The sequence below is a fragment of the Myxine glutinosa genome, chromosome 3 (genome assembly GCF_964187855.1).
Source record: "Myxine glutinosa chromosome 3, kmMyxGlut1.1, whole genome shotgun sequence".
Classification (NCBI taxonomy): Eukaryota; Metazoa; Chordata; class Myxini; order Myxiniformes; family Myxinidae; genus Myxine; species Myxine glutinosa.
In genome coordinates this window covers 62,549,421-62,573,630 of record NC_136263.1, presented here as the reverse complement: position 1 = coordinate 62,573,630, position 24,210 = coordinate 62,549,421, and the positions used below count along the sequence as shown (strand labels likewise).

The 24,210-nt window shown below is 52.7% G+C and overlaps 1 protein-coding gene across 1 annotated transcript in view; it reads right to left on the bottom strand.

Annotated features, from left to right (window-relative positions):
- The window catches only part of LOC137423516 (uncharacterized), a 38,229-nt gene that overhangs the window by 10,864 nt on the left and 3,155 nt on the right, over positions 1 to 24,210 (bottom strand). Inside the window, exons 2-4 of the mRNA XM_068110766.2 lie at positions 7,086 to 7,178; positions 6,817 to 6,948; positions 6,553 to 6,717 (exon numbers count right to left, since the gene is read on the bottom strand). Coding sequence (XP_067966867.1) covers positions 6,553 to 6,717; positions 6,817 to 6,948; positions 7,086 to 7,178 — 390 coding nt within the window. The remainder of the gene's footprint in view (positions 1 to 6,552; positions 6,718 to 6,816; positions 6,949 to 7,085; positions 7,179 to 24,210) is intronic.

Below are 24,210 nucleotides of genomic sequence, written 5' to 3'. Positions count from 1 at the left end.
TTATTAAAAGAGGTCACTGTAGCACTGGCGCGCTCCGAGCTGCGCGCCCGGTGTATATCCTCAGGCCACGCCTACCCCTCGGCGTGGCCGCCACCCACTTGATGCGCGGAATGATGTCACCACGCCAGTGAGCTTCCGTGTCCGCCACACGCGCCCCCCCAGAATTACCGCGCACCTGGAGGGCCAGTTTGTGGGGCAAACGGATGACCCGGCCGAAGCGCCCTCTGGCGACCGGCGGCGTCCGGGGTGCAGGGATGCCAGGTGGGATGCCCCCGGCTGTACCCGGGATGGGTGCCGGACCGGGGGGCGGCGTTCCTGCGGTGCTGGGCGGTGCCGGAGGTCCGCCCGCCCGACGCGGGGGCCGAGCCACCGGCGGTGGGTGGTCCACGTCGAGGTGGGCCGGCTTGAGGCGGTCTATGGAGACCCGGTCAGGAGTGCCGTCGATGTCCAGGGTGAAATGTTTCACCCCGGTCTCCAGCACGCGGAAAGGCCCGTCGTACGGGGGCCGCAGTGGTGTCCGGTGGGCGTCGTGCCGGACGAAGACGTACTCCGCGGTGCAAAGCTCCAGGGCGACGTGTGTAGTAGGGTGCCCGTGGTGCGCCGTCGGCACCGGGGCGAACCTCCGGGCGGTCTCCTGCAGTGCAGAATGCTCCTGCGCCGCGGACCGTGGGGTCGGGGAGGAACTCGCCCGGCACCCGCAGCGGTTGTCCAAAAACCAACTCTGCCGCGGAGGGGCGCAGGTCGTCCTTGGGCGCCGTCCGGAGGCCCAGCAGGACCCAGGGGAGCCTGTCGACCCAGCCGCCGTCGCGGAGGGTGGCGCGAAGCGCGGCCTTCAAGGAGCGGTGGAAGCGCTCGCACAGGCCGTTGGCCTGGGGGTGGTAGGCCGTGGTTCGGTGCAGCTCGACCCCGAGCCCCCGCGCGACCGCCCCCCAGAGCTCCGAGGTGAACTGGGGGCCGCGGTCGGACGAGATGTCCGAGGGGGCGCCGATCCGGGCGACCCAGGTGGCGATGAACGCCTGTGCGACGTCCGCCGCCGTCGTCGTCGCCAAAGGCACGGCCTCCGGCCACCGGGTGGTGCGGTCCACCATGGTGAGGACATGGGTGAAACCCCGCGAGGGGGGCAGAGGTCCCACCAGGTCCACGTGAACGTGGTCGAACCGACGTTCCGGCACCGTAAACGGGGCCAAGGGGGCCTGGGTGTGTCGGTGCACCTTTGCATGCTGGCTTGCGAGGCACGTCCTGGTCCAGCCGCGGACGGCCTTCCGGAGGCCATGCCAGAAAAACTTGTCGGCGACCAACCTCTGGGAAGCCTTCGTGCCCGGGTGGGACAGGCCGTGGATGGCGTCAAAAACCTGGCGCTGCCAGCCTGCGGGCACGATGGGGCGAAGCCGCCCGAGGGAGACGTCGCAAACGAGGGCCGTGCCCGCGCCGTCGAAGGGCACCTCGGTGACGCGGAGGCCCGTGACGGCGGTCCGCAGTGCCTGGACCCCGGGGTCGGCGGCCTGGTCCGCCGCCATCCGGGCATAGTCGATGCCAAGGTGGACTGCGTGGGCGACGGTCCGGGAAAGGCAATCGGCCACCGGGTTGTCCTTTCCCGCGACGTGCCGGATGTCCGTCGTGTACTCGGACACGGCCGCGAGGTGACGCTGTTGCCGGGCCGACCACGGCTCGGCGACCTTGCCCATCACGAAAACCAGCGGCTTGTGGTCGACGAAGGCCGTGAACGCACGGCCCTCGAGCAGATGGCGGAAGTGCCTGACCGCCAGGTGAAGCCCAAGCAACTCGCGGTCGAAGGTACTGTACCGGCGTTCGGGCGGGCGAAGCTGCCGGCTGAAGAACGCCAGTGGTTGCCAGGCACCACGCACCCATTGCTCGTACACCGCGCCCACCGCGTAGTCTGAGGCGTCGGAGGTGAGGGCGATCGGTGCATCGGGCGCCGGGTGCGCGAGCATGGTGGCGTTGGCCAAGGCGAGCTTCGCGCCCGAGAACGCCGCGTCCATCTGCCCGGTCCAGGTAACGTCACCTTTGCCCGGCTTGCCTCGAAGGGCCTCGTGTAAGGGGCGCAGGAGCTGGGCGATGCGGGGCAGGAACCGATGGTAAAAGTTTACCATGCCCAGGAACTCCTGGAGCCCCTTGATCGTGCGGGGGCGCGGAAACCCCTTCACCGCCTCCACCTTGGCCGGAAGGGGGACGGCCCCGTGCCTGGTGACGCGGTGCCCCAAAAAGTCGATGCTGGTGACGCCGAACCGGCACTTGGCGGGGTTCACGATGAGGCCATGCTGGCCCAGGCGTTCGAAGAGCGTGCGGAGGTGATGAAGGTGCTCTTCGCGGGACGCGCTGGCGACGAGGATGTCGTCCAGGTAGACATACAAAAAATCCAAGCGGCGCAAGACGCTGTCCATTAGGCGCTGGAACGCCTGAGCCGCATTTTTCAAACCGAAGGGCATCCGAAGAAATTCGAAAAGCCCGAACGGCGTGATGACAGCGGTCTTCGGGATGTCCTCCGGCCTGACAGGAACCTGATGGTAGCCGCGCACGAGGTCCACCTTTGAAAAGAAGGACATGCCCGCCAACCGGGCGGAGAAGTCCTGTATGTGGGGGACGGGGTAGCGGTCGGGGGTGGTGGCGTCGTTGAGGTGCCGGTAGTCCCCGCACGGTCGCCATCCCCGCCGGGCTTGGGCACTATGTGGAGCGGTGACGCCCACGTGCTCTCGGAGCGCCGCACGATGCCGAGCCGCTCCAGCGTGGCAAATTCCGCTTTCGCTACCGCGAGCTTCGTCGGCTCGAGGCGGCATGCCCGGGTGTAGACCGGTGGCCCGGCGGTGGGGATGTGGTGTTCCACCCCATGCTTGACGGTCCCCGCCGAGAAGGTCGGGCGCGTGAGGGCCAGGAAACCCGCGAGGAGGCGGGTGAATTCGTCCGCTGCCGGAAGCGTACAGATCAACCTGGCCGGAACCGAACCGCTCAGCAAGCCGCTCGGCGAGCCGCTCGATGAGCTGCTCAACGAGCCGGGCAGCGCGCACGCGAGCGAGCTGAACGTCTCAGCCTGGACAAGCCTTCTGCGCTTTACATCGACCAGTAATCCATTTGCACATAAGAAGTCCGCGCCAAGCAGTGCCATGGGCACGTCGGCCGTAACGAACGACCAACGGAAAACCTGCCCTCCGAACCGCAGGGAGAGACAGCGTTTTCCGTACGTGCGTATAGACGTACCATTGGCCGCAAGCAACGCGGGACCTCGGCCCGCGGTTTGCTTGTCGGACGTACCGGCAGGAACAACACTCACCTGCGCTCCCGTGTCGCACAGGTAACGGCGCCCGGACAAAGTGTCCGTTATGTACAGAAGGCTGTTTGAATTGCCGACGCTCACAGTTGCCACCGAGCGTCGGCTCGCCCGTTTCCCGACCTGCCGAATGAGCACGGCGGGCGACACTGCCGAGCCTCCTGGCCGAACTTGGCGTGGAAGAAACACCAGGTGGGCGGCTGCGGCGTCGGAGGCCGCGGTTTTCTTCGCGGCGGCGGCGGTGGTGGTGGGCGGGGCGTGGCGGCGGACACGAGGTGCAGTGCATCAGGGAAAGCCTCGGGAGCCTCGGGAGCGGCGACCGCGCCAAGACTCGCCTGCGTGTCCAAAGCCGCGTAGTATTTGTCGGCCTCGGCAGCGAGCGCACGGGGTTCCGTTAACGCGGAACCGGCCAAAGCGAGGCGGACTCGTGCTGGCAGCTGGCGTCGAAATAACGCCCGGAATAGAGCGTTCGGGGTTTCGTCGCCCATGAGCGCCAGCATATGATCCATACGGACCGACGGTCGCGTGTCCCCGATCTCGGGGAGGTCCAAGAGGCGATCGGCCCGTGCGTCCACCGTAAGGCCGAACGTGGCGAGGAGGAGACGCTTGACCGCCTCGTACTTGCCGTCGGCAGGTGGATCCCTTAGGACCGATACGACGCGGGTGGCCGTGCCGGGCCCGAGGGCGGCGACCACGTGGCAGTACATGGTCTCGTCCACCGTGATGCCTCGAAGTCGGAACTGGGCTTCTGCCTGCAGGAACCAAACTTCGGCTTGTGACTCCCAGAATTCGGGGAGCTTGATGGAGACCGCGTTGGTAGCCATTGTTGCGGCGGTTTCGGGTGGTCAGCAACGGCTGACTCGAATGTCGGAGGTCACCAATGAAGTGCGTGGTGCTACGCGCGCGACTTGCTACCAAGGAGGAAGCGGACAACGCGGTAAGTTTAATGTTCTTTATTAAAAGAGGTCACTGTAGCACTGGCGCGCTCCGGGCTGCGCGCCCGGTGTATATCCTGAGGCCACGCCTACCCCTCCGCGTGGCCGCCGCCCACTTGGTGCACGGAATGATGTCACCACGCCAGTGAGCTTCCGTGTCCGCCACAAGGTAACACTTTATCATTATCGTCCAACTGCCCAAATCCTATCTGGCTCCTGACTTTTGAGCCACACTGTATATCAAGAACAGGATTCGTCCCAAGGACAGGATTGAACACGACCTTGAGAGAGGTGGCCTCCAGAATTACAGCATGGGACAGTATTCCGTCCAAAGCGACCCACTGCTTGTGAACATGGAGGAAATCTGACGGCCAGTCGCCAAAAACATTTTAATGAAGAGGTTATGGGGGCTGAGTGCTGTTAACTGGCAGTCTGGAAAGCATGGCAGGGTGTCGGAGAGTAATGAATGTACAAATGTTCAGTGAGATGGCCCTGATCTCTCATTTCAAACTGAGGGCATTATGACAGAGAAGTTGAATGTCCAGCGTGAAAGCTGCAAAATATCCAAAATGAAGATCAGAGAGAAGGGATGATTGTGTTGAGGTATACTACAATTACCCATTCCACTATTTTGCTTGCAATGGGGAGAAGGCAAAGCAAACCAGTCTATATATGAGAAGGTAAATTTTGGCACCTCTTCATACTGTGCAAGGTGGGGTAACACTGGCAACTTTCTGTTGATGCAGGCAGGTGGCTTTTAGAGAATGACCTGGAAAAGTAGCAATAGAGTAGACAGAGCAGATGGGCAAGTTGAGTATGAAATTGCTGATGCCATCAAGTCGAGTAACAGTGTAAGTTTGGCTCTGAATTTGTCCTCATTTGTAGGAGAGAGGTTAATATGATATAGTTACCCTCGCCTTCGGAGAGGGTATTGCATTTGGGTCCGTTTGTCTGTCTGTTTGTTTGTCTGTTTGTTTGTCCGCACAGATTAAATATGATTTTCTCTGCAACCGTTTGTACGATTGACAGGAAATTTTCACCATAGGTGCAACTCCACCTGTATAATTTTTAAATGATAATTATGACGTCATAGGTCACGTGGTTCGGCTGCCATATTAGAAAAACCGAAAAACTTTGCACCTCGATATCTCCGAAAGCGATGAATAGAAAAAATTGAGACATGGCTCATTGTAAAGAACACTCCATGGGGAATAACATCTGTTAATGATGATGTCATAGGTGCCTCCATTATGACGTCATAATTTGACAAGTACAAAACTTCATCCGATCAAGATGAAATTTATTGAGCGTCATGTAGGGATAGATTGGTGGAGAAAATAATGATGACGTCATAGGTTACGTGGTTCGGCCGCCATCTTGGAAAAACCAAAAAACTTTGCACCTCTCTATCTCCAAAAGTGCTGAATAGAAAAAATGGAGACATGGCTCATTGTAAAGAACTCTCCATGTGGAATAACATCTGTTAATGATGATGTCATAGGTGCCTCCATTATGACGTCATAATTTGACAAGTACAAAACTTCATCCGATCAAGATGAAATTTCTTGAGCATAATCTAGGGATAAATTGGTGGAGAAAAAAATAATGACGTCATCGGGTCACGTGGTTCGGCCGCCATATTTGTTTTAACACAAAAGCCCAAAAAACCACTGAAGACATCCTGGCGAGGGTTTTCAATCTCTGATTGCTCTTTCCATTTTTTTGGTGGGGTGGAGAATAGAATGAGTACCACAGCAATTCAGGATTTAGTACAAAGACGGTTTAGACAGTCGGCCTAAACACGAGTGGAGTCCATTGTGAAGGTTTGACCAACTGCTACCAGGTTTTTGTGGATTGTGAGAAACCCAAGAGATCGAATATCAGGTGAGCTCGTTGTTGATCTCTGGCCTGTCTCAGTTTCAAATCTGAGTATATTGGGCTCGGATCCACGGTTCCGATCCAAGTACAGTGTTGATTTGTCCATAGTCTCCGAATGTCCTTGTAACAGAAGTTTACTGACATCTCACGTCTTGGACAGCAAGCAAAGGTTCCTCTATCAGCATTAGGCACCGTAGAAAGGAAAAGATTCAACTTGCAGGAAGGAATGAGGATTATCAGAAAGTTTGATGATGGTGGCGTTATGAGCGCAAAAGTTTTATTTATTTTTTTACCCAGAATGACCTTGTATGATTACATAACAATCGTGGCAATTTCTTAAAATTGGAAATCATCTCTAAAATACATGACTATTCCACATGGTCTTATTACAGATAAGTGTGCGTCAATGATAACGCCATTTGCAATTACACACATCACTTCCTTGCAAAATCTTACCGGACTGGCTCTGGGGCGGTGCAAGGCTCCGCAGGACAGATGTTATGTCTCGAGAACGGCGCTTCTCACTGTTGCTCAAATGGTTGTTGGAGTAGCATTTGAAGGATGAATCCATAGTCTCAGGAGTGTGGCTTGGAAAGATCTGGCGAAATCCCCAACAGCATGCTGGGGCAAAGAATATGTGTCGACAGGTGCTCAAGAATAAGAACAATTATTTGAATGAAATAATTCAATTAAAGAATCCCACAGACCTCCAGTCCTCACCAACTTTGCCAGCGGGTCGAGATGATTGTTCACTGCGTCTAACAACCATGCAAATAATCATGGCAGCCACAACAATCAGGCCGACAACTGTTGCCACGCTGATTGGGAGCAGCAAGCTGAGAGGAAGCAGGGCTAGGGAGATGAATGCGAGCAGTTTCAATAGCAAGATCAGGGCAAAATAATGCAAGTGAGTAAAAATCAAAGATACCTTTCAGGTAGGGACAACATGGGCTTGAACTGGTTCACAAATATTATAGTACTGCCATTACCTGTAGGAATGTCCAAGGGCTGTGTTTCGTTACTTTTGGCTTCCAGGCTTTGCAACACACCACTGCCTTCCAGATACTCCATGGGTTCTCGATCTAACAGAGGCATTCGGCAAATGGATTATAGCTTTTGTGTTTGTCGGTCCGATGAGAAACCATCGGCAGGAACCAAAGGGTCAGAAGTGGTACAGCAATAGTGTATGGCTGTCCTATGGACTGTGCCGCTCCTTAATGCCATATTTTAAACTCTCGAGCAAGGCAACTCGTGGTGCCTCATGACATCTGCTTAATCAGTCACACCCAAGGAAAGACAAACATTGGTCTAACCTTGAGGCATTATCACAACGCATCAACAGCCAAGGAATCAAAACATCGACGTTCAAAACACAATGTACCTTTCTGGCAACATGACCAATGAACATTATCCATACATTTAGGTATACTTTGACTTTGTTTTTAAACATGGATCTTTCTGTGGGTGCATAGAAAACAGCTTTGAGGATAATGTAACCATGGCAACTATTCAAAGTTGTTTGGAGATTGACTCCGTGACTGGTTTTGCATGAAATGTGAAGTATGACCACATTTTTCATTCCACAGTTTTCTATGACTACAACTTGAGTTTGTATCAAAGGCATTTGCTGATTTACTGCAGGGACTTTTCAGAACCTTTGGTGGTGTACTGCCGACGCTACTTTAATGGCATGGTATTTAAGTCTTTGTTGGTGTACTGCCGACACTTTTTTAATGGCATGGTATTTAAGTCTTTGTTGGTGTACTGCCGACACTTTTTTAATGGCATGGTATTTAAGTCTTTGTTGGTGTACTGCCGACACTTCTTCAATGACATGGTATTTAAGTCTTTGTTGGTGTACTGCCGACACTTCTTTAATGGCATGGTATTTAAGTCTTTGTTGGTGTACTGCCGACACTTCTTTAATGGCATGGTATTTGTCTTTGTTGGTGTACTGCCGACACTTTTTTAATGGCATGGTATTTAAGTCTTTGTTGGTGTACTGCCGACACTTCTTCAATGACATGGTATTTAAGTCTTTGTTGGTGTACTGCCGACACTTCTTTAATGGCATGGTATTTAAGTCTTTGTTGGTGTACTGCCGACACTTCTTTAATGGCATGGTATTTAAGTCTTTGTTGGTGTACTGCCGACACTACTTTAATGACGTGGTATTTAAGTCTTTGTTCGTGTACTGCCGACACTACTTTAATGATGTGGTATTTAAGTCTTTGTTCGTGTACTGCCGACACTACTTTAATGACGTGGTATTTAAGTCTTTGTTCATGTACTGCCGACACTACTTTAATGACGTGGTATTTAAGTCTTTGTTGGTGTACTGCCGACACTACTTTAATGACATGGTATTTAAGTCTTTGTTCATGTACTGCCGACACTACTTTAATGACGTGGTATTTAAGTCTTTGTTCGTGTACTGCCGACACTACTTTAATGACGTGGTATTTAAGTCTTTGTTCGTGTACTGCCGACACTACTTTAATGACATGGTATTTAAGTCTTTGTTCGTGTACTGCCGACACTTCTTTAATGATATGGTATTTAAACATGGATCTCGTGGTGCCTAATATGGTATTTAAGTCTTTGTTCGTGTACTGCCGACACTTTTTTTTTTTTTTTTTTTTTGTATACAAGATCGAGGTTCGTGAAAGAGCTAACTTTAATTACACAAAAAGACAAACCGACACACAAAACACAAAAAACAAGGGGAGCGGCAGACAAGATGGGGAGAGAGGGGAAAGGACACAAAAGAGAGGGGGAAGAGGGGGAAGGACACAAACACAACATTTGAGAGCAGGGACATCGGGAGGACTTGGAGGGAGGTGGGAGAGGAATAAAACATATGAACACTGCAAGGACTCTGGGGTGAATTACCGGGGGTAGAAAAGATCAAGGTTTTCGATGGGGGAAGATAAGAGATGGTGGTGAACAGCTGTTTTAAAGACCTGGAGGGAGGAGTGGGATTGAAGGGAGTGGGGGAGTTTGTTCCAGAGGTGGGAGAAAAGGGGAATGAAAGAGTGAAGGTGAGCAGAGAGCCTAGACTTTGGCAGTTTAACCACAAGAGGGTTGCAGGCAGATCTTGTGCGACCTGAAGGAATATTGGGGGGACAGAGCACAGAGAGAGCTGGGGGAGCAAGGCCGGAGAGGAGTCGGTAGATGACAGAAAGACCACCAACCTGCCTGCGGTGAGTGAGTGAAAGGCCCTCGGTGTTGACTACATCGCAGGAGATTCCAATGATTCTGAAACTTTGGCCTCAGCAGCGTGAAGCCGAGCAAGGTGTGAGGCAGGAGCACCAGCCCAGAGGGGGGAACAGTATTCCATTGAGCTGCGGATGAAAGCCTTGTATGTGGTGAGGAGCTCAGGTGTGCCAAGGAAGGACTTCGCACGACGGAAGATGCCCAGTCGGCGACTGGCTTTGGAGGCCAGCTTGGAAATGTGGTTTTCCCAAGAAAGATCATGGCAGATAGTGAGACCCAAAAGCTTGAGCGACAGAACTTCTTGGAGAGGATTGTTGAGAAAGTAGATGGGAGGGTTGTCCAGTCGGTCCTTTCGGAGAGACATTGTAAGAGTGTGAGATTTGTCAGGATTGAAAGACATGTTCCACTTGTTTGACCAGTCTGTGATTTTGTCCAGGTCTGCAGAGAGTGAGGAGGCTGCAGACTGCCGATCTGAGGGATGAGGAATGGAGCGACAGAGAGTAGAGTTGTCAGCAAAGAGATAGAGAGGATTTTCAAGAGAGTCAGAGAGATCATTGATGAAGACCAGAAAAAGCACAGGGCCCAGAACACTACCTTGGGGAACTCCAGCCTGAACAGGAAGAGGAGATGAGAGAAACCCATTCAGGGCCACACGTTGACTACGACTAGAGAGGAAGTCCGCCAGCCATGCGTGGAGATTTCCATGGATACCAAAGGAGGAGAGTTTGGTGAGCAGAGCAGGGTGCCAGGCCGTATCGAAGGCACGTGAAATGTCAAGGGAGACCGCTCTAATTTCCTGTTTGGCGTTGAGGACCTCCATCCATTGTTGAGAAAGCAGAAGCAGCATGTCCAGAGTAGAGTGACCAGGTCTGAAACCAAATTGATGATCAGAGATCAAGCCATTGGAGAAGAGGAAAGATTTCATATCTGAAGCAATGATGGATTCCATGACTTTGCTGATAATTGGGAGAAGGCTGATTGGTCTGTAGTTGCTGGGATCTGTTTTTGCACCTTTTTTGTGCAAACCGGTGATGTTGGCTGATTTCCAAGCAGATGGCAGATGACCTTGAGCAAAAGAGAGGGTGAAGAGAACAGAAAGAGGGAGTGAAAGAGCAGAAGAACATGATTTTAGGACCCGTGGGCTGATGCCGTCAGGACCAGTTGCAGAATCAGAGTCGAGGGTTGACAGAAACTTTTCCACCTTGTCAGGAGGAAAGGACACAGAGTCCAGGAGCAGCTGGGTACGACTGGGAACGGTGGGTACAGAGAGGGATGGGTTTGGGACACAAGATTTAGAGGCAAACACAGAGTTGAGGCATTCAGCTTTTTCACGTGCGGAGTCAACCGTTAAGCCGTTTGTGGTGAGGGAGGGGATGGAGGGGGAACAAACACCAGAAACAGATTTGACCAGACGCCACCAGGATTTGGAAGAGGGAGACAGATAAGAGAGTTCGGTCTTGAGAATGGTGAGATATTGTTTCCTGGCTCTCCTGAGGGTGGACACACACTTGTTTCGGGCTTTGTGAAAGGAAATGAGATTTACTTCCGTTGGATTTGCTTTCCAGGAGACGAAAGCAAGTTGTTTCAGGGCAACAGCCTCACCACAAGATTCCGTGTACCATGGACGGGAGGAAGGGTATGACAACTGAAGACGAGATGGTATAAATCTGTGCATGAGTGAGAGCAATTTACTTTGAAAGAATTCCCAGGATGAGTTGATGTCAGAGGCGGTAGAGATGGGAGACCAGTCCAGATGATTGATGGCTGCTTGAAGACCGTGCCAGTTGGCCTGAGTGAAATGCCAGACTCGTCGACGCTGAGGAGGCTCTCTGAGAATGGTCAGAGAGATGTCCACTTTGACAAGCACATGATCAGATGAGCCGATTGGAGCAGAAGAAGAGCAGCAGACATTTTCAGGGAAGTTTGTCATAACCAAATCCAGAAGAGAAGATGCTCCGTTGACTGAGATCCGGGTCGGGAAATTGACAGATTGTGTCAGTCCCAGTGAGTCGCAGAAGTCCTTTGCTGAAGAGCCATGGCTGGTGAGAGAGGTACCCACACCCAGCCAACTGGCATGGTGACAATTGAAATCACCACATATGAGGAAGAGAGAGTTGGGATGGGTAGATAGAAGTTGGTCCATATTATCAGACAGTGAGATGTAGATGGAGTCATCGCTGTTTGGTGGACGGTACAACACACATATGAACAAAAGGTGGGAGCGAAGGGGAAGCCGTAGCCAAAGGTATTCCTGGGGGTGAGGTGGAGAGAGGGCAGTGGAGGGCGAGTGAGGAAGGGAGTTTTTTATAAAGATAGCAACCCCACCTCCAGGACGAGGCTCAGGTCTATCATACCGGAGGACTTCTTTAATGACATGCAATTTCAGTCTTTGTTGGTGTACTGCCAACACTTCTTTAATGACATGGTATTTAAGTCTTGGTTGGTGTACTGCCGACACTTCTTCAATGACATGGTATTTAAGTCTTTGTTGGTATACTGCCGACACTTCTTCAATGACGTGGTATTTAAGTCTTTGTTGGTGTACTGCCGACACTTCTTCAATGACGTGGTATTTAAGTCTTTGTTGGTGTACTGCCGACACTTCTTTAATGGCATGGTATTTAAGTCTTTGTTGGTGTACTGCCGACACTTCTTTAATGACATGGTATTTAAGTCTTTGTTGGTGTACTGCCGACACTTCTTTAATGACATGGTATTTAAGTCTTTGTTCATGTACTGCCGACACTTCTTTAATGACATGGTATTTAAGTCTTTGTTCGTGTACTGCCGGCACTTCTTTAATGACATGGTATTTAAGTCTTTGTTTGTGTACTGCCGACACTTCTTTAATGACATGGTATTTAAGTCTTTGTTCGTGTACTGCCGACACTTCTTTAATGACATGCAATTTCAGTCTTTGTTGGTGTACTGCCAACACTTCTTCAATGACATGGTATTTAAGTCTTTGTTGGTGTACTGCCGACACTTCTTCAATGACGTGGTATTTAATTCTTTGTTGGTGTACTGCCGACACTTCTTTAATGGCATGGTATTTAAGTCTTTGTTGGTGTACTGCCGACACTTCTATAATGACATGGTATTTAAGTCTTTGTTGGTGTAATGCCGTCACTTCTTTAATGACATGGTATTGTTACGTACCCGTGATTAACACCACAGTTACGGATGGCCGATTTGCGAGACTTTAACTCCCGAGGCGAAAACTCAATGGCGGATTCAAGCTCAACACAAAGTTAAGCGCACGGAATGGCGCACGGCGAAGTTCCCCCCCCCCCCCCCCCCCCCCGCCGCCTTATCTATTACAATCAAACACCCAGGAAACTGCGTTCAGATATATATATAAAATAATACAAGGATTTATTATGGAAAAGTAAAGCCAGTGAAAAAGCCCGCCGGTAAATCTAATAAATCGAATAAGCCTAAATTGGGATCCCAGACACAACAGATATCAAACACGATACGAGGGAGGTGAATACGAAAATAACACGTCTCGTCGTTCAAAATGTACGCGGATGCGGCTTATCTTGTCTGTCTTTCGTCGCCTTTGTGGCGGCCGCCCAACACCGCTCCTTTCGGCCCGATCGCACACCACGAGGTCCCTCGCTCCAAGTTCCACAAGGCCTCCTCCAAGCACCACGCGTCCGACGCAGGCCAGCGGCTCCACACGAGGCCGATCTCCACAAGGTCCGTGCACCAAAGGTTCGACGTAAGCTGCACAAAGCAAGCGAACTCCACTTGGCTCGACTCTCTTTTGGGAGTGCTGGCAGCCAAGTGCCAACTGCCAACGAACTGCGACCAACGAACCTCGAACTGCTCACGAACTGTTGCGAACTCCCGTGTGCTCTGTGTGCTACCGAACTCTCTCTCTGCGAACTGCCACTGTTCCACGAACTGCCTCAACTCCCAACTCTCTGTGTGCTCGGTGTCCTCGGTGTGCCAACTGCCGACTGCTGAAATGGCGTCCGACCGTCGCATATATTGGTGGCCGATGACGTCACATTGGCGCACTCCTCAGCCAATCACAGCCTCCCAACTCGCCGGCTCGCCCCGGCCACGCCCTCTGCGGCATGCTCCACTCTCGCTCACCGACCCCCGCGGTCCTTGTGTAACACGTGCCAGGCGAGGTTTGTAGGCCTTGGAGGTGTAAACGGTGGCGGTGTTTTTGGCCTGGTGGTGTCCATTTATTACGAAGTCATTGTCAGGGAAAGGAATTATTTAATGTTGCGCTAAGGACCTAACTAATGTTTATGTGGTTTGCAGTGCCATAATGGACAAAGGTTTGACTACTAGGTGAGACTCACAGGGGCGTTACCTTTAACCCCTCACTATTTAACACTCGAATCTCCAGGTAGATCCACAATCATACATCTTACCCCGACAAACGCCTAAACATCAATAACTTATTACATGTAGAGTCCCTGTCACGACAGCCGAATACCTACCTATTCAGATCTACCTAGCTCTAGATGTTGCTCTACCAAATTCATAACAGTATTTAAGTCTTTGTTGGTGTACTGCCGACACTTTTTTAATGACATGGTATTTAAGTCTTTGTTGGTGTACTGCCGACTGCTTTAATGACATGGTATTTAAGTCTTTGTTGGTGTACTGCCGACACTTCTTTAATGACATTGTATTTAAGTCTTTGTTGGTGTACTGCCGATACTTCTTCAATGACATGGTATTTAAGTCTTTGTTGGTGTACTGCTGACACTGCTTTAATGAAATGGTATTTAAGTCTTTGTTGGTGTACTGCCGACACTACTTTAATGACATGGTATTTAAGTCTTTGTTGGTGAACTGCCGACACTTCTTTAATGACATGGTATTTTAGTCTTTGTTGGTGTACTGCCGACACTTCTTTAATGACATGGTATTTAAGTCTTTGTTGGTGTACTGCCGACACTTCTTTAATGACATGGTATTTCGGTCTTTGTTGGTGTACTGCCGACACTTCTTTAATGACATGGTATTTAAGTCTTTGTTGGTGTACTGCCGACACTTCTTTAATGACATGGTATTTAGGTCTTTGTTGGTGTACTGCCGACACTTCTTTAATGACATGGTATTTAGGTCTTTGTTGGTGTACTGTCGACACTACTTTAATGGCATGGTATTTAAGTCTTTGTTGGTGTACTACCGACACTTCTTTAATGACATTGTGGCAGACACGAGGGACAAGAATTCAGCGCACCAGCAGGTGGTGCGAACGTCCAGGCGGGGAACTGGAATGCATGCCCCACCTATCGACCGATCGGCCACGCCCGGGGACTAGGCGTGCCCTCGGGATATATATGCGGGCTCTAAGCTCGAGCCCGCTCAGTGCTGAAGTACGAGCTTTGAATAAAGACTCTTTGTTATACCAACGTGTTGTGGCCTACCTCTCTGGCAATCGAGTCGTGTGTGCGCAGCACCACACTGGTGACCCCGATTGGTTCAGCCGTTGCTGACCACCGAACGCGCCATGGCTACCAACGCCGTCGCAGTCAAACTCCCGGAGTTTTGGGAAGCGCAAGCCGACGTTTGGTTTTTGCAAGCCGAAGCTCAATTCCAACTCCGAGGCATAACGGCGGACGAGACCCGGTACTACCACGTGGTCGCCGCCCTCGGGCCCGGCACTGCCACCCGAGTTGTGTCCATCCTTCAGCGCCCGCCGGGCGACAAGTACGAGGCGCTCAAACGTCTCCTCATCGCCACGTTCGGGCTCACAGAGATCGAACGGGCCGACTGCCTCCTGGACCTTCCCGCCCTCGGCGACACACGACCATCCGTCTGGATGGATTCCATGCTGTCCCTGCTTGGAGACGAGCCCCCGGATTTCTTATTCCGGGCGCTTTTCCTACGCCAGCTACCTGCACAGGTACGCCTCGCGCTGGCCGGTTCCAAAATAAAGGAACCCCGCGCCCTGGCTAGAGAGGCCGACAAGTATTTTGCAGCCTGCGACACGCCGTCGGTGTACGGTGCTGCCGTAGTTGATCCCGGCGCGGAGGCTCCAGCGCTCCCGACTTCCCTCGTGGCCGCTGCTACGCCCAGTCCACTACCGCCGCCGCCACCACTATCGCCGCCGGCACGGCCGCCGCGGCCGTTACCGCCGCAAACCTGGTGCTACTACCATGCCAGGTTCGGCCGCCAGGCTAAAACGTGTCGCCCGCCGTGCTCTTTTGACGGGTCGGGAAACGACCGGCGCTCACTTGCGGCCATGAGCGTCGGCCATTCCGGCAGCCTCCTTTTCATCATGGACACCTTGTCCGGGTGCCGTTTTCTTTGCGACACAGGAGTGCAGGTAAGCGTCCTCCCCGCCTCCATGTCCGACAAGCAAACCGTGGGCCGGGGCCCCGCTTTGCTTTCCGCCAACGGTACACCCATCCGCACATTCGGGAAGCGTTGCCTCTCCCTGCGGTTCGGAGGGCAGCGCTTTCACTGGTCGTTCGTGACCCACAGCGTGCCAATGGCACTGCTCGGTGCGGACTTCCTATGTGCGAATGGGCTGTTGGTCGACGTGAAGCGCAGACGGCTCGTCCAGGCTGAAACCTTCAGCTCGCTCGCTTGTTCGTTGAGCGGCTCCCTGAGCGGGTCACCGAGTGGCTTGCCAAGCGGCTTGCTGGAGGGTTCCGTCCCGGCGAGTTTAGTTTGCACGCTTCCGGCAGCGGACGACTTTACCCGCCTCCTCGCCAGTTTCCCGGCCCTCACGCGGCCCACCTTCTCAGCGGTGGCCGTTAAACACGGGGTGGAGCACCATATCCCCACGGTCGGGCCGCCGGTCTATGCCCGGGCACGCCGACCCGAACCCACGAAGCTCGCCATGGCGAAAGCGGAGTTCGCCACACTGGAACGGCTGGGGATCGTACGGCGCTCCAACAGCGTTTGGGCTTCTCCTCTGCACATTGTGCCGAAGCCCGGCGGAGGATGGCGGCCGTGCGGGGACTACCGCCGGCTCAATGATGCCAACACCCCCGACCGCTACCCGGTCCCGCACATCCAGGACTTTTCCACCCGGTTGGCAAACACGACTGTGTTTTCCAAGGTGGACCTCATCCGGGGCTACCACCAGGTCCCCGTCCAACCGGACGATGTCCCGAAGACGGCGGTCATCACCCCTTTCGGCCTCTTTGAGTTCCTGAGAATGCCTTTCGGGTTGAAGAATGCGGCCCAGGCGTTCCAACGGCTTATGGACAGCGTCTTGCGCGACTTACCTTTCCTTTTTGTCTACCTGGACGACATCCTAGTCGCGAGCGCATCCCGGGAGGAGCACCTGCTCCACCTCCGCACGCTTTTCGAACGCCTGGGCCAGCATGGCCTAATCATCAACCCCGCCAAGTGCCGTTTCGGCGTCGCCACCATCGACTTCTTGGGGCACCGCATCACCAGGCACGGGGCCGTCCCTTTACCGGCCAAGGTGGAGGCGGTCAGGGATTTCCCGCGGCCCCGCACGATCAAGGGGCTCCAGGAGTTCCTGGGCATGGTAAATTTTTACCACCGCTTCGTGCCCCACGTCGCCCAGCTCCTCCGCCCCTTGCACGAGGCCCTCCGGGGCAAGCCGGGCAAAGGTGGCATCGCCTGGTCGGAGCCGATGGCCGCAGCGTTTGCAGGCGCAAAGCTGGCCCTGGCCGACGCCACCATGCTGGCGCACCTGGCGCCCGATGCACCGATCGCCCTCACCACCGACGCGTCGGACTACGCGGTGGGCGCGGTGCACGAGCAGTGGGTGCGTGGGGCTTGGCAACCGCTGGCGTTTTTTAGCCGGCAGCTTCGCCCGCACGAACGCCGCTATAGCACCTTCGATCGCGAGCTGCTCGGGCTCCACCTGGCGGTCCGACACTTCCGCCATCTGCTGGAGGGCCGCTCGTGCACGGCTTTCGTCGACCACAAGCCCCTTGTGTTTGCGATGGCCAAGGTCGCCGAGCCGTGGTCGGCACGGCAGCAGCATCACCTCTCTGCCGTGTCCGAGTACACGACGGACATCCGTCACGTGGCGGGTAAAGACAACCCGGTGGCGGATTGCCTTTCCCGGTCCGTCGTGCACACGGTCCACCTCGGGGTCGACTATACCCGGATGGCGGAGGACCAGACCGCCGACCCTGGCATACAGGCCTTGCGGACCGTCACCGAGGTGCCGTTCGACCTCCACGTCACCGAGGTGCCGTTCGACGCCGCGGGCGCGGCCCTCCTATGCGACGTCTCCCTCGGCCGGCCTCGCCCCATCGTGCCCGCTGGCTGGCGGCGCCCAGTTTTCGACGCCATCCACGGCCTGTCCACCCGGGCACGAAGGCATCCCAGAAGCTCGTCGCGGCGAAGTTCGTCTGGCATGGCCTCCGGAAGGACGTCCGCGACTGGGCCAGGTCGTGCCTCGCGTGCCAGCGCGTGAAGGTCCACCGCCACACCCAGGCCCCATTGGCCCCGTTTGCGGTGCCCGAGCGTCGGTTCGACCACGTGCACGTCGACTTGGTGGGACCTCTGCCCCCCTCGCGGGGGTTCACCCACCTCCTCACCATGGTGGACGGCACCACACGGTGGCCGGAGACCGTCCCATTGGCGGCGACGTCTGCGGCTGATGTGGCGCAAGCCTTCATCGCCACTTGGGTTGCCCGGTTTGGTGCCCCCTCGGACATCTCGTCTAACCGCGGCCCCCAGTTCACCTCGGAGCTCTGGGCCGCGGTGGCGCAAGGGCTCGGGGTGAAACTACACCGCACCACGGCCTACCACCCCCAGGCCAATGGCCTGTGCGAGCGCTTTCATCACTCAATGAAGGCCGCGCTCCGGGCCAGCCTCTGCGACGGCGGCTGGATCGACAGACTCCCCTGGGTCCTGCTGGGCCTCAGGACGGTGCCCAAGGACGACCTGCGCGCGTCCTCGGCGGAGCTGGTCTTCGGGCAACCACTGCGGGTACCGGGTGAATTTATCCCCGACTCCACGGCTCCTTGGTCCGCGGCGCAACAGCGCTCCGCCCTTCAGGAGACCGCCCGGAGGTTCGCCCCGGTGCCGACGGCACACCACGGTTGCCCGCCTTCCCACGTCGCCCCGGAGCTTCGCACGGCGAAGTACGTCTTCGTCCGCCACGACGCCCACCGGGCACCGCTACGGCCCCCGTACGACTGGCCCTTCCGCGTGCTGGAGACAGGGGACAAATTTTTCACCATCGACATCGGCGGTGCCCCGGATCACATCTCCGTGGACCGCCTCAAGCCGGCCCACCTCGATCCGGACCACCCCCCGCAAGCAGCTCTGCCTCTGCTCCGAGGCCGCCCCCCCGGAACCCCCCAGCCCCGCCGTCCCGCCACCCCCCAGCTGGGCACCCATCGCCAGGGGGCGTTTCGGCCGGGTCATCCGGCTTCCCCGCAAACTCACCCTTCAGGTGCGCGGGAATTCTGGGGGGGCGCGTGTGGCGGACACAACGGACAAGAATTCAGCGCACCAGCAGGTGGCGCGAACGTCCAGGAGGGGAACTGGAATGCATGCCCCGCCTATCGACCGATCGGCCACGCCCGGGGACTAGGCGTGGCCTCGGTATATATATGCGGGCTCTAAGCTCGAGCCCACTCAGTGCTGAAGTACGAGCTTTGAATAAAGACTCTTTGTTATACCAACGCGTTGTGGCCTACCTCTCTGGCAATCGAGTCGTGTGTGCGCAGCACCACAACATGGTATTTAAGTCTTTGTTGGTGTATTGCCGACACTTCTTTAATGACATGGTATTTAAGTCTTTGTTGGTGTATTGCCGACACTTCTTTAATGACATGGTATTTAAGTCTTTGTTGGTGTACTGCCGACACTTCTTTAATGACATGGTATTTAAGTCTTTGTTGGTGTACCGCCGACACTTCTTTAATGACATGGTATTTAAGTCTTTGTTGATGTATTGCCGACACTTCTTTAATGACAAGGTATTTAAGTCTTTGTTGGTGTACTGCCGACACTTCTTTAATGACATGGTATTTAAGTCTTTGTTGGCTTCCTGTTGGGACTTCTTTTCACGAATGGAGTACCCACCTGACGACCTGGTTCGGCAGGCAAAACAAATTATTTAGCAGATTTTGAAGCAATCTACGATGGCATGAGCAGAAGATCCTGTGTTACAAAGTCCTTGTAACAGGACTTTGCAACACAAACCTCTACACCTCGACACTTCTACACACGACAGTGTTTTAAACGCAAACTTTAAGGCAACAGATGAGCAGCAGGATCTTCAATGCAAAGAAGAGAAGCAACCTGGTGAAATATAACTATTAGAGGGGTAGGAAGAGGGGGGGGGGGGGGGGGGAGGTACAAAAACTTTTGCAAATTGGTTACAAAAAGTGAAACCGTGTCATCAGGAGAAATATAATTGTTGTTCAAATCCATAAGTGTAGGGTGGTCCTTTAGATTACAGGCAGACATTTTTTGATGGCACTGGACAAACCAAGCATCCCAGTCTGATACGAGTTCAACGGAACTACCCGAAAAGTTTTTTAAATGCTAAATAATTGGAATCGCCTCTTGGTGTTCAGATCAGACAATTTGATTTTTAAAAAATACAAATGTGGACCGGACAACACTTAGCGAACTAGAACAGCATTCGGTAGAGTGCACACCTCTGCCTGGCTGAACAGTTTACGTTTTGTATTCCAATAATAGGCCAGAGCTGGATTTGGGCATGAACCAAAATGTAATCGCTTGTTCTTGTCACACACCCAACCTCTCCACCAAATTTCGTTCCAATCCATCCACAACTTTATGAGATATCCTGCTATGCATCGTTTTTGGCCCTATCTGCCAATGGTGAAGAATCACTTTTAAAATTATAGTAGCCGAATCCGAATCCGGATCTTCACTAAAATCGAATCATTTCGTCCTTGTCACATACCTAACCTCTCCATAAAATTCCGTCCGAATGAGTCCACAACTTTTTGAAGTATCCTCTTCACAGACAGACTGACAACAGACAGGAGTGAAAACATATCCTCCATCCACTTTTTGTGGCAGGGTAATAAGTGGAAAGATGATACTCTTCATGTTTAAAGAGTGATAAGATGATGTTACGTGCTCCTCCCCGACCACCTGGTCACGGTGTACCTCTGAGCCCCGAGAGGAATCACGGCAGAAATGTGTGTTATCCTGTGTCAAAAATCAATGGTGAAACCACACCAATTGTTACCAACAAACAAATATTGTATTAAAAATCACACAAGAATAACAATACAACAATAATAGCAATCAAAAGTACAATCAATGTATATCTTATGATGGTACCATCAGCTAGTATAAGGTAACTCACTGTGCTCCAAGTGAGTGAAAAAGGAACATTCCCCAATTTCTCTATATTCCCGTCTTCAAGCTCAAAGTTGATCCCTTCCAGCAATCGTCAGATCAATGTCGAATCGAAACCAGAATCCCGTTCAGATGACGGGCCCAGTCACGCCGCCAAAACTGCACAAAGGCGTACGCGGCCAAAGCAGCGCAAAGAGTCATGTGGCCCAAAGCTGCGTAAAAGCGCACTCAAGGCGACTGGGAAATCACACCCTCTGGTATGGATGTTTTACAGCTCCAAATCGGCGAACCTCAGGTTTGCCTTCAAAATCCGCGTTGCACACACACATCCCAGATAGACGTCTGAATGGTGAAAACGGCTGACGCGAAGCAAAGACCTTTCGCGATGAGCAAAGTGCGTGAGTTAAAATGGCCGACGGCTCGTTCTCGAGACGCAATGACCCGACGATGATTCCTCGGAATCCAACGCCAAACCTGACACGCAGGTTGATCAGTCACAGCGATAACAACTCAATCGCAGGAATCCCTTTTCCCAGGAAACCCAAAGTTCACTCGTGACTCTTGCTCGACAACGTTCGATCCAGACCGCAAAGCAACCAGCTTCTTGTCCGACTTCACTTCGCTCCGCCCTCTTTTCTCTCCTCGTCTTCTTCCGGTTTTTCATCCGGTTCCCGATCCGGTTTCCTGTTTCTTTTAACATTAACTTTTAACTTTTGAAACTAGAAATATCTATTCCCTTTAAATGACAACAATAATAATACATGGAATTGGAAATATTTACAGTGGATGCAAACCACCACAATGGAAGTGACGAATCTGTAACACTTCCCCCCCTCAAGAAAGAAAGTTTGAACATAGTGAAAACTTTCTTTGAAGGCAAAATTCTCCCAACAAACAAAAGTAAACTCACACCCACATCATCAATTCCCGTGAGCAACGATAATCAATATTTCCCAAAAATAAAGCAACAAACTTCAAACAACCTACAGAGATCTCCAAAGTTAGTTCACTTTGGACAAAGCATCCGCCACGACATTGTCCCTGCCCTTTACATGCTCAATCTCCAAGTTGAACTCCTGCAAAGCCAAACTCCATCTCCTCAACCTCTGATTTTTATTTTTCATTTTTTTGAATGAAGGTTAAGGGGTTGTGATCAAAAATCCAAAGTCAAGCAAATCTATAGCACTTTTTTAGGGAGGCCGAGCTGAGATCCAGGTTTCATGCTGGTTGGGTGGTGAGGCCTGGAAGTATTCACTACATGGACGCCTTTCGGAACATGGAGTTCACGGTTAATCCGTATAGGAATCTAGGCTCGGCTGCTCCGCAGCATTCAGTGCTTCAAACTCTTCCTAACTTTCATAACAATCACGGTTGGAGCGCTTGTCGCTGTAGTCACGTGAATAGCGGTCTCCTTCTTGGCCACTACCCTGATAATCATCCCTTCGGAAGCTGCCGTAACTCTGGGAGCCTCCATAGTAATCTCGACTGCGGCCACCACCAAAACTATTACTTCCACCCCGGGAGCCATAGCCACCCCTGAAACTACCTCCACGTTTTCCTCCTCTGTAGCCCCCTTGACGCCCATGGCCTGTCTTCTCTACTATTAAGGTCGGACCATCCAAATCCTTGCCATTCAAATCCTTTTCTGCATCTTTGGCATCCTTTGTGTTTTCAAACGTGACAAAGCCAAACCCTCTTGACTTTTGCGTCTCCCTGTCTTTTATCAGCCGCACTTCCAAGAGTGGTCCATATTGGCCGAAGACAGAGTCCAGAACAACTTCCCTTGTTTTGAAGTTCAGTCCACCTACAAAGAGCTTGCCAACATTGCCTCCATCCATGACTTGTGTGTGCTGACTCTTAGTTGTTGGGTACCTAACCAGACGTGCCGGTGCAAAGTGTGACGTCAGTACCTTCCTCTTCTCTTCAGAGCGCTTCCTACCCATAGCACGAGTCGCGGCACAGGAGGGAAAGATACCCGGAATCTTCTGCTCTAACTGTGCAGTGTTATTTTCCATGCTAGGCTTTTCAACAAACGTCGGGTTACCAGAGACTTGACCACCGGCCAAATCATTCCCGATAACAAAAGATATTCCTTCCACAGGAAGAGTGGCTTGTACACCTATGGTGACCGGTCCTGACACCAAATCAGACTGCAAATGGATGACATAAAGTGGGGCTCTAACATAGCCACCAACCCCCTGTAAGCGAACACTAACACCAGTTGCTGTCTTCTCTGACAATGGCAAAATGCCTTCAAGCATCAAAGATTGATGTGCTCCTGTGTCCCTCAATACCCTAACAGGTCTCTGGTTAGTCACGTCTCCATCCAGTGACACAAACCCCTCTGAAATAAAAGGTTTGTAACCCTCTTGAACAAGGTTGTTCTATGATGCCGTAACTTTGGCATGGGAACCTTCACAAGGCACTGTCCTCCAAGGACGATTTCTCACATTTGCCAATGTATTCGGAGTTGTACTAGTCTGACTCCGCTCCTGATTTTTCCTTTCCAGGGCATAACATTGGGACATCAAATGCCCAGGTTTCTTGCAAAAAGCGCAAGTAGGCCCGGAGGAAAAACTCGTGGTCTGCCTTGAGCCCCCCGGAAGATAAGTCTGTCTTGGAACTGTAGTCTTCTGATCCCTAAAAGTCGTGGTATCAGATTTGTACTCATAGTCATCTCTAGGTCGCCTCCATGAATTTTTGTTCTCCGCACCTGATTTCCCATAATATTCCGGCAGCTAAGCTAAATATAGCATAACAATTGTGCATTTTGTGAGGAAAGCACCAAATTTGGCACACTAGTAGACTATCATATTATGAAAAGATCTGGATATTGGGCCATCTCAGATTCAGAGATTTGATTTTTGTAAGATTTGCAGATTTTGCAGATTTGCAAGCTGAGATTGCAACGCCACGGATGGCCGACTCCTTCCTGCGAGCTGCCCACGTCACCCGCACAAGAAGAGCTCATCAAATCACTGCAGCGGCACTGCACATCCTGCAACACTGTGCGGATGAACGCCACTGTATGACATATGCTGATGATGCAGAAGACCTGCCTGAGTTCGAAGACTGGTGTCACCAGAGAGGAGAAGACATTCCCAACTTTCAGTACTGGACAACTCTGCTGGAACTAGAGATGTTGGTGCTGGTCTACGTGCTCTGCGGCAGGCTTCATTCACGATGTACCTTGATGCCCTGACGGAACTGGTCCCATGGTTCCATGCCTTAGACCACACACACAATGCCAGGTGGGTCCCTGTTCACCTGAGGGACATGGTTGCACTCCCAATGAAGCACCCAGATGTAGCCAGAGAATTCAGGGCTGGCAACTTCACTGTACAGAAGATGAAGAAGGTGTTCTCTTTGATCCCAATCGAATCGAAATCTTGCAAAAATCAAATCTCTGAATCTGAGATGGCCCAATATCCAGATCTTTTCATAATATGATAGTCTACTGGTGTGCCAAATTTGGTGCTTTCCTCACAAAATGCACAATTGTTATGCTAAGTTGCCCCACTATAACTCCCCTGGCTAACTCCAGGCGGGAAGTTAGGTTTGTGGAACCCCATCCTGTGTGTCAAGGCATAGTCATCTGCCACAGTTGCTGCCTCATACAACTTTGGTACTTTTCTC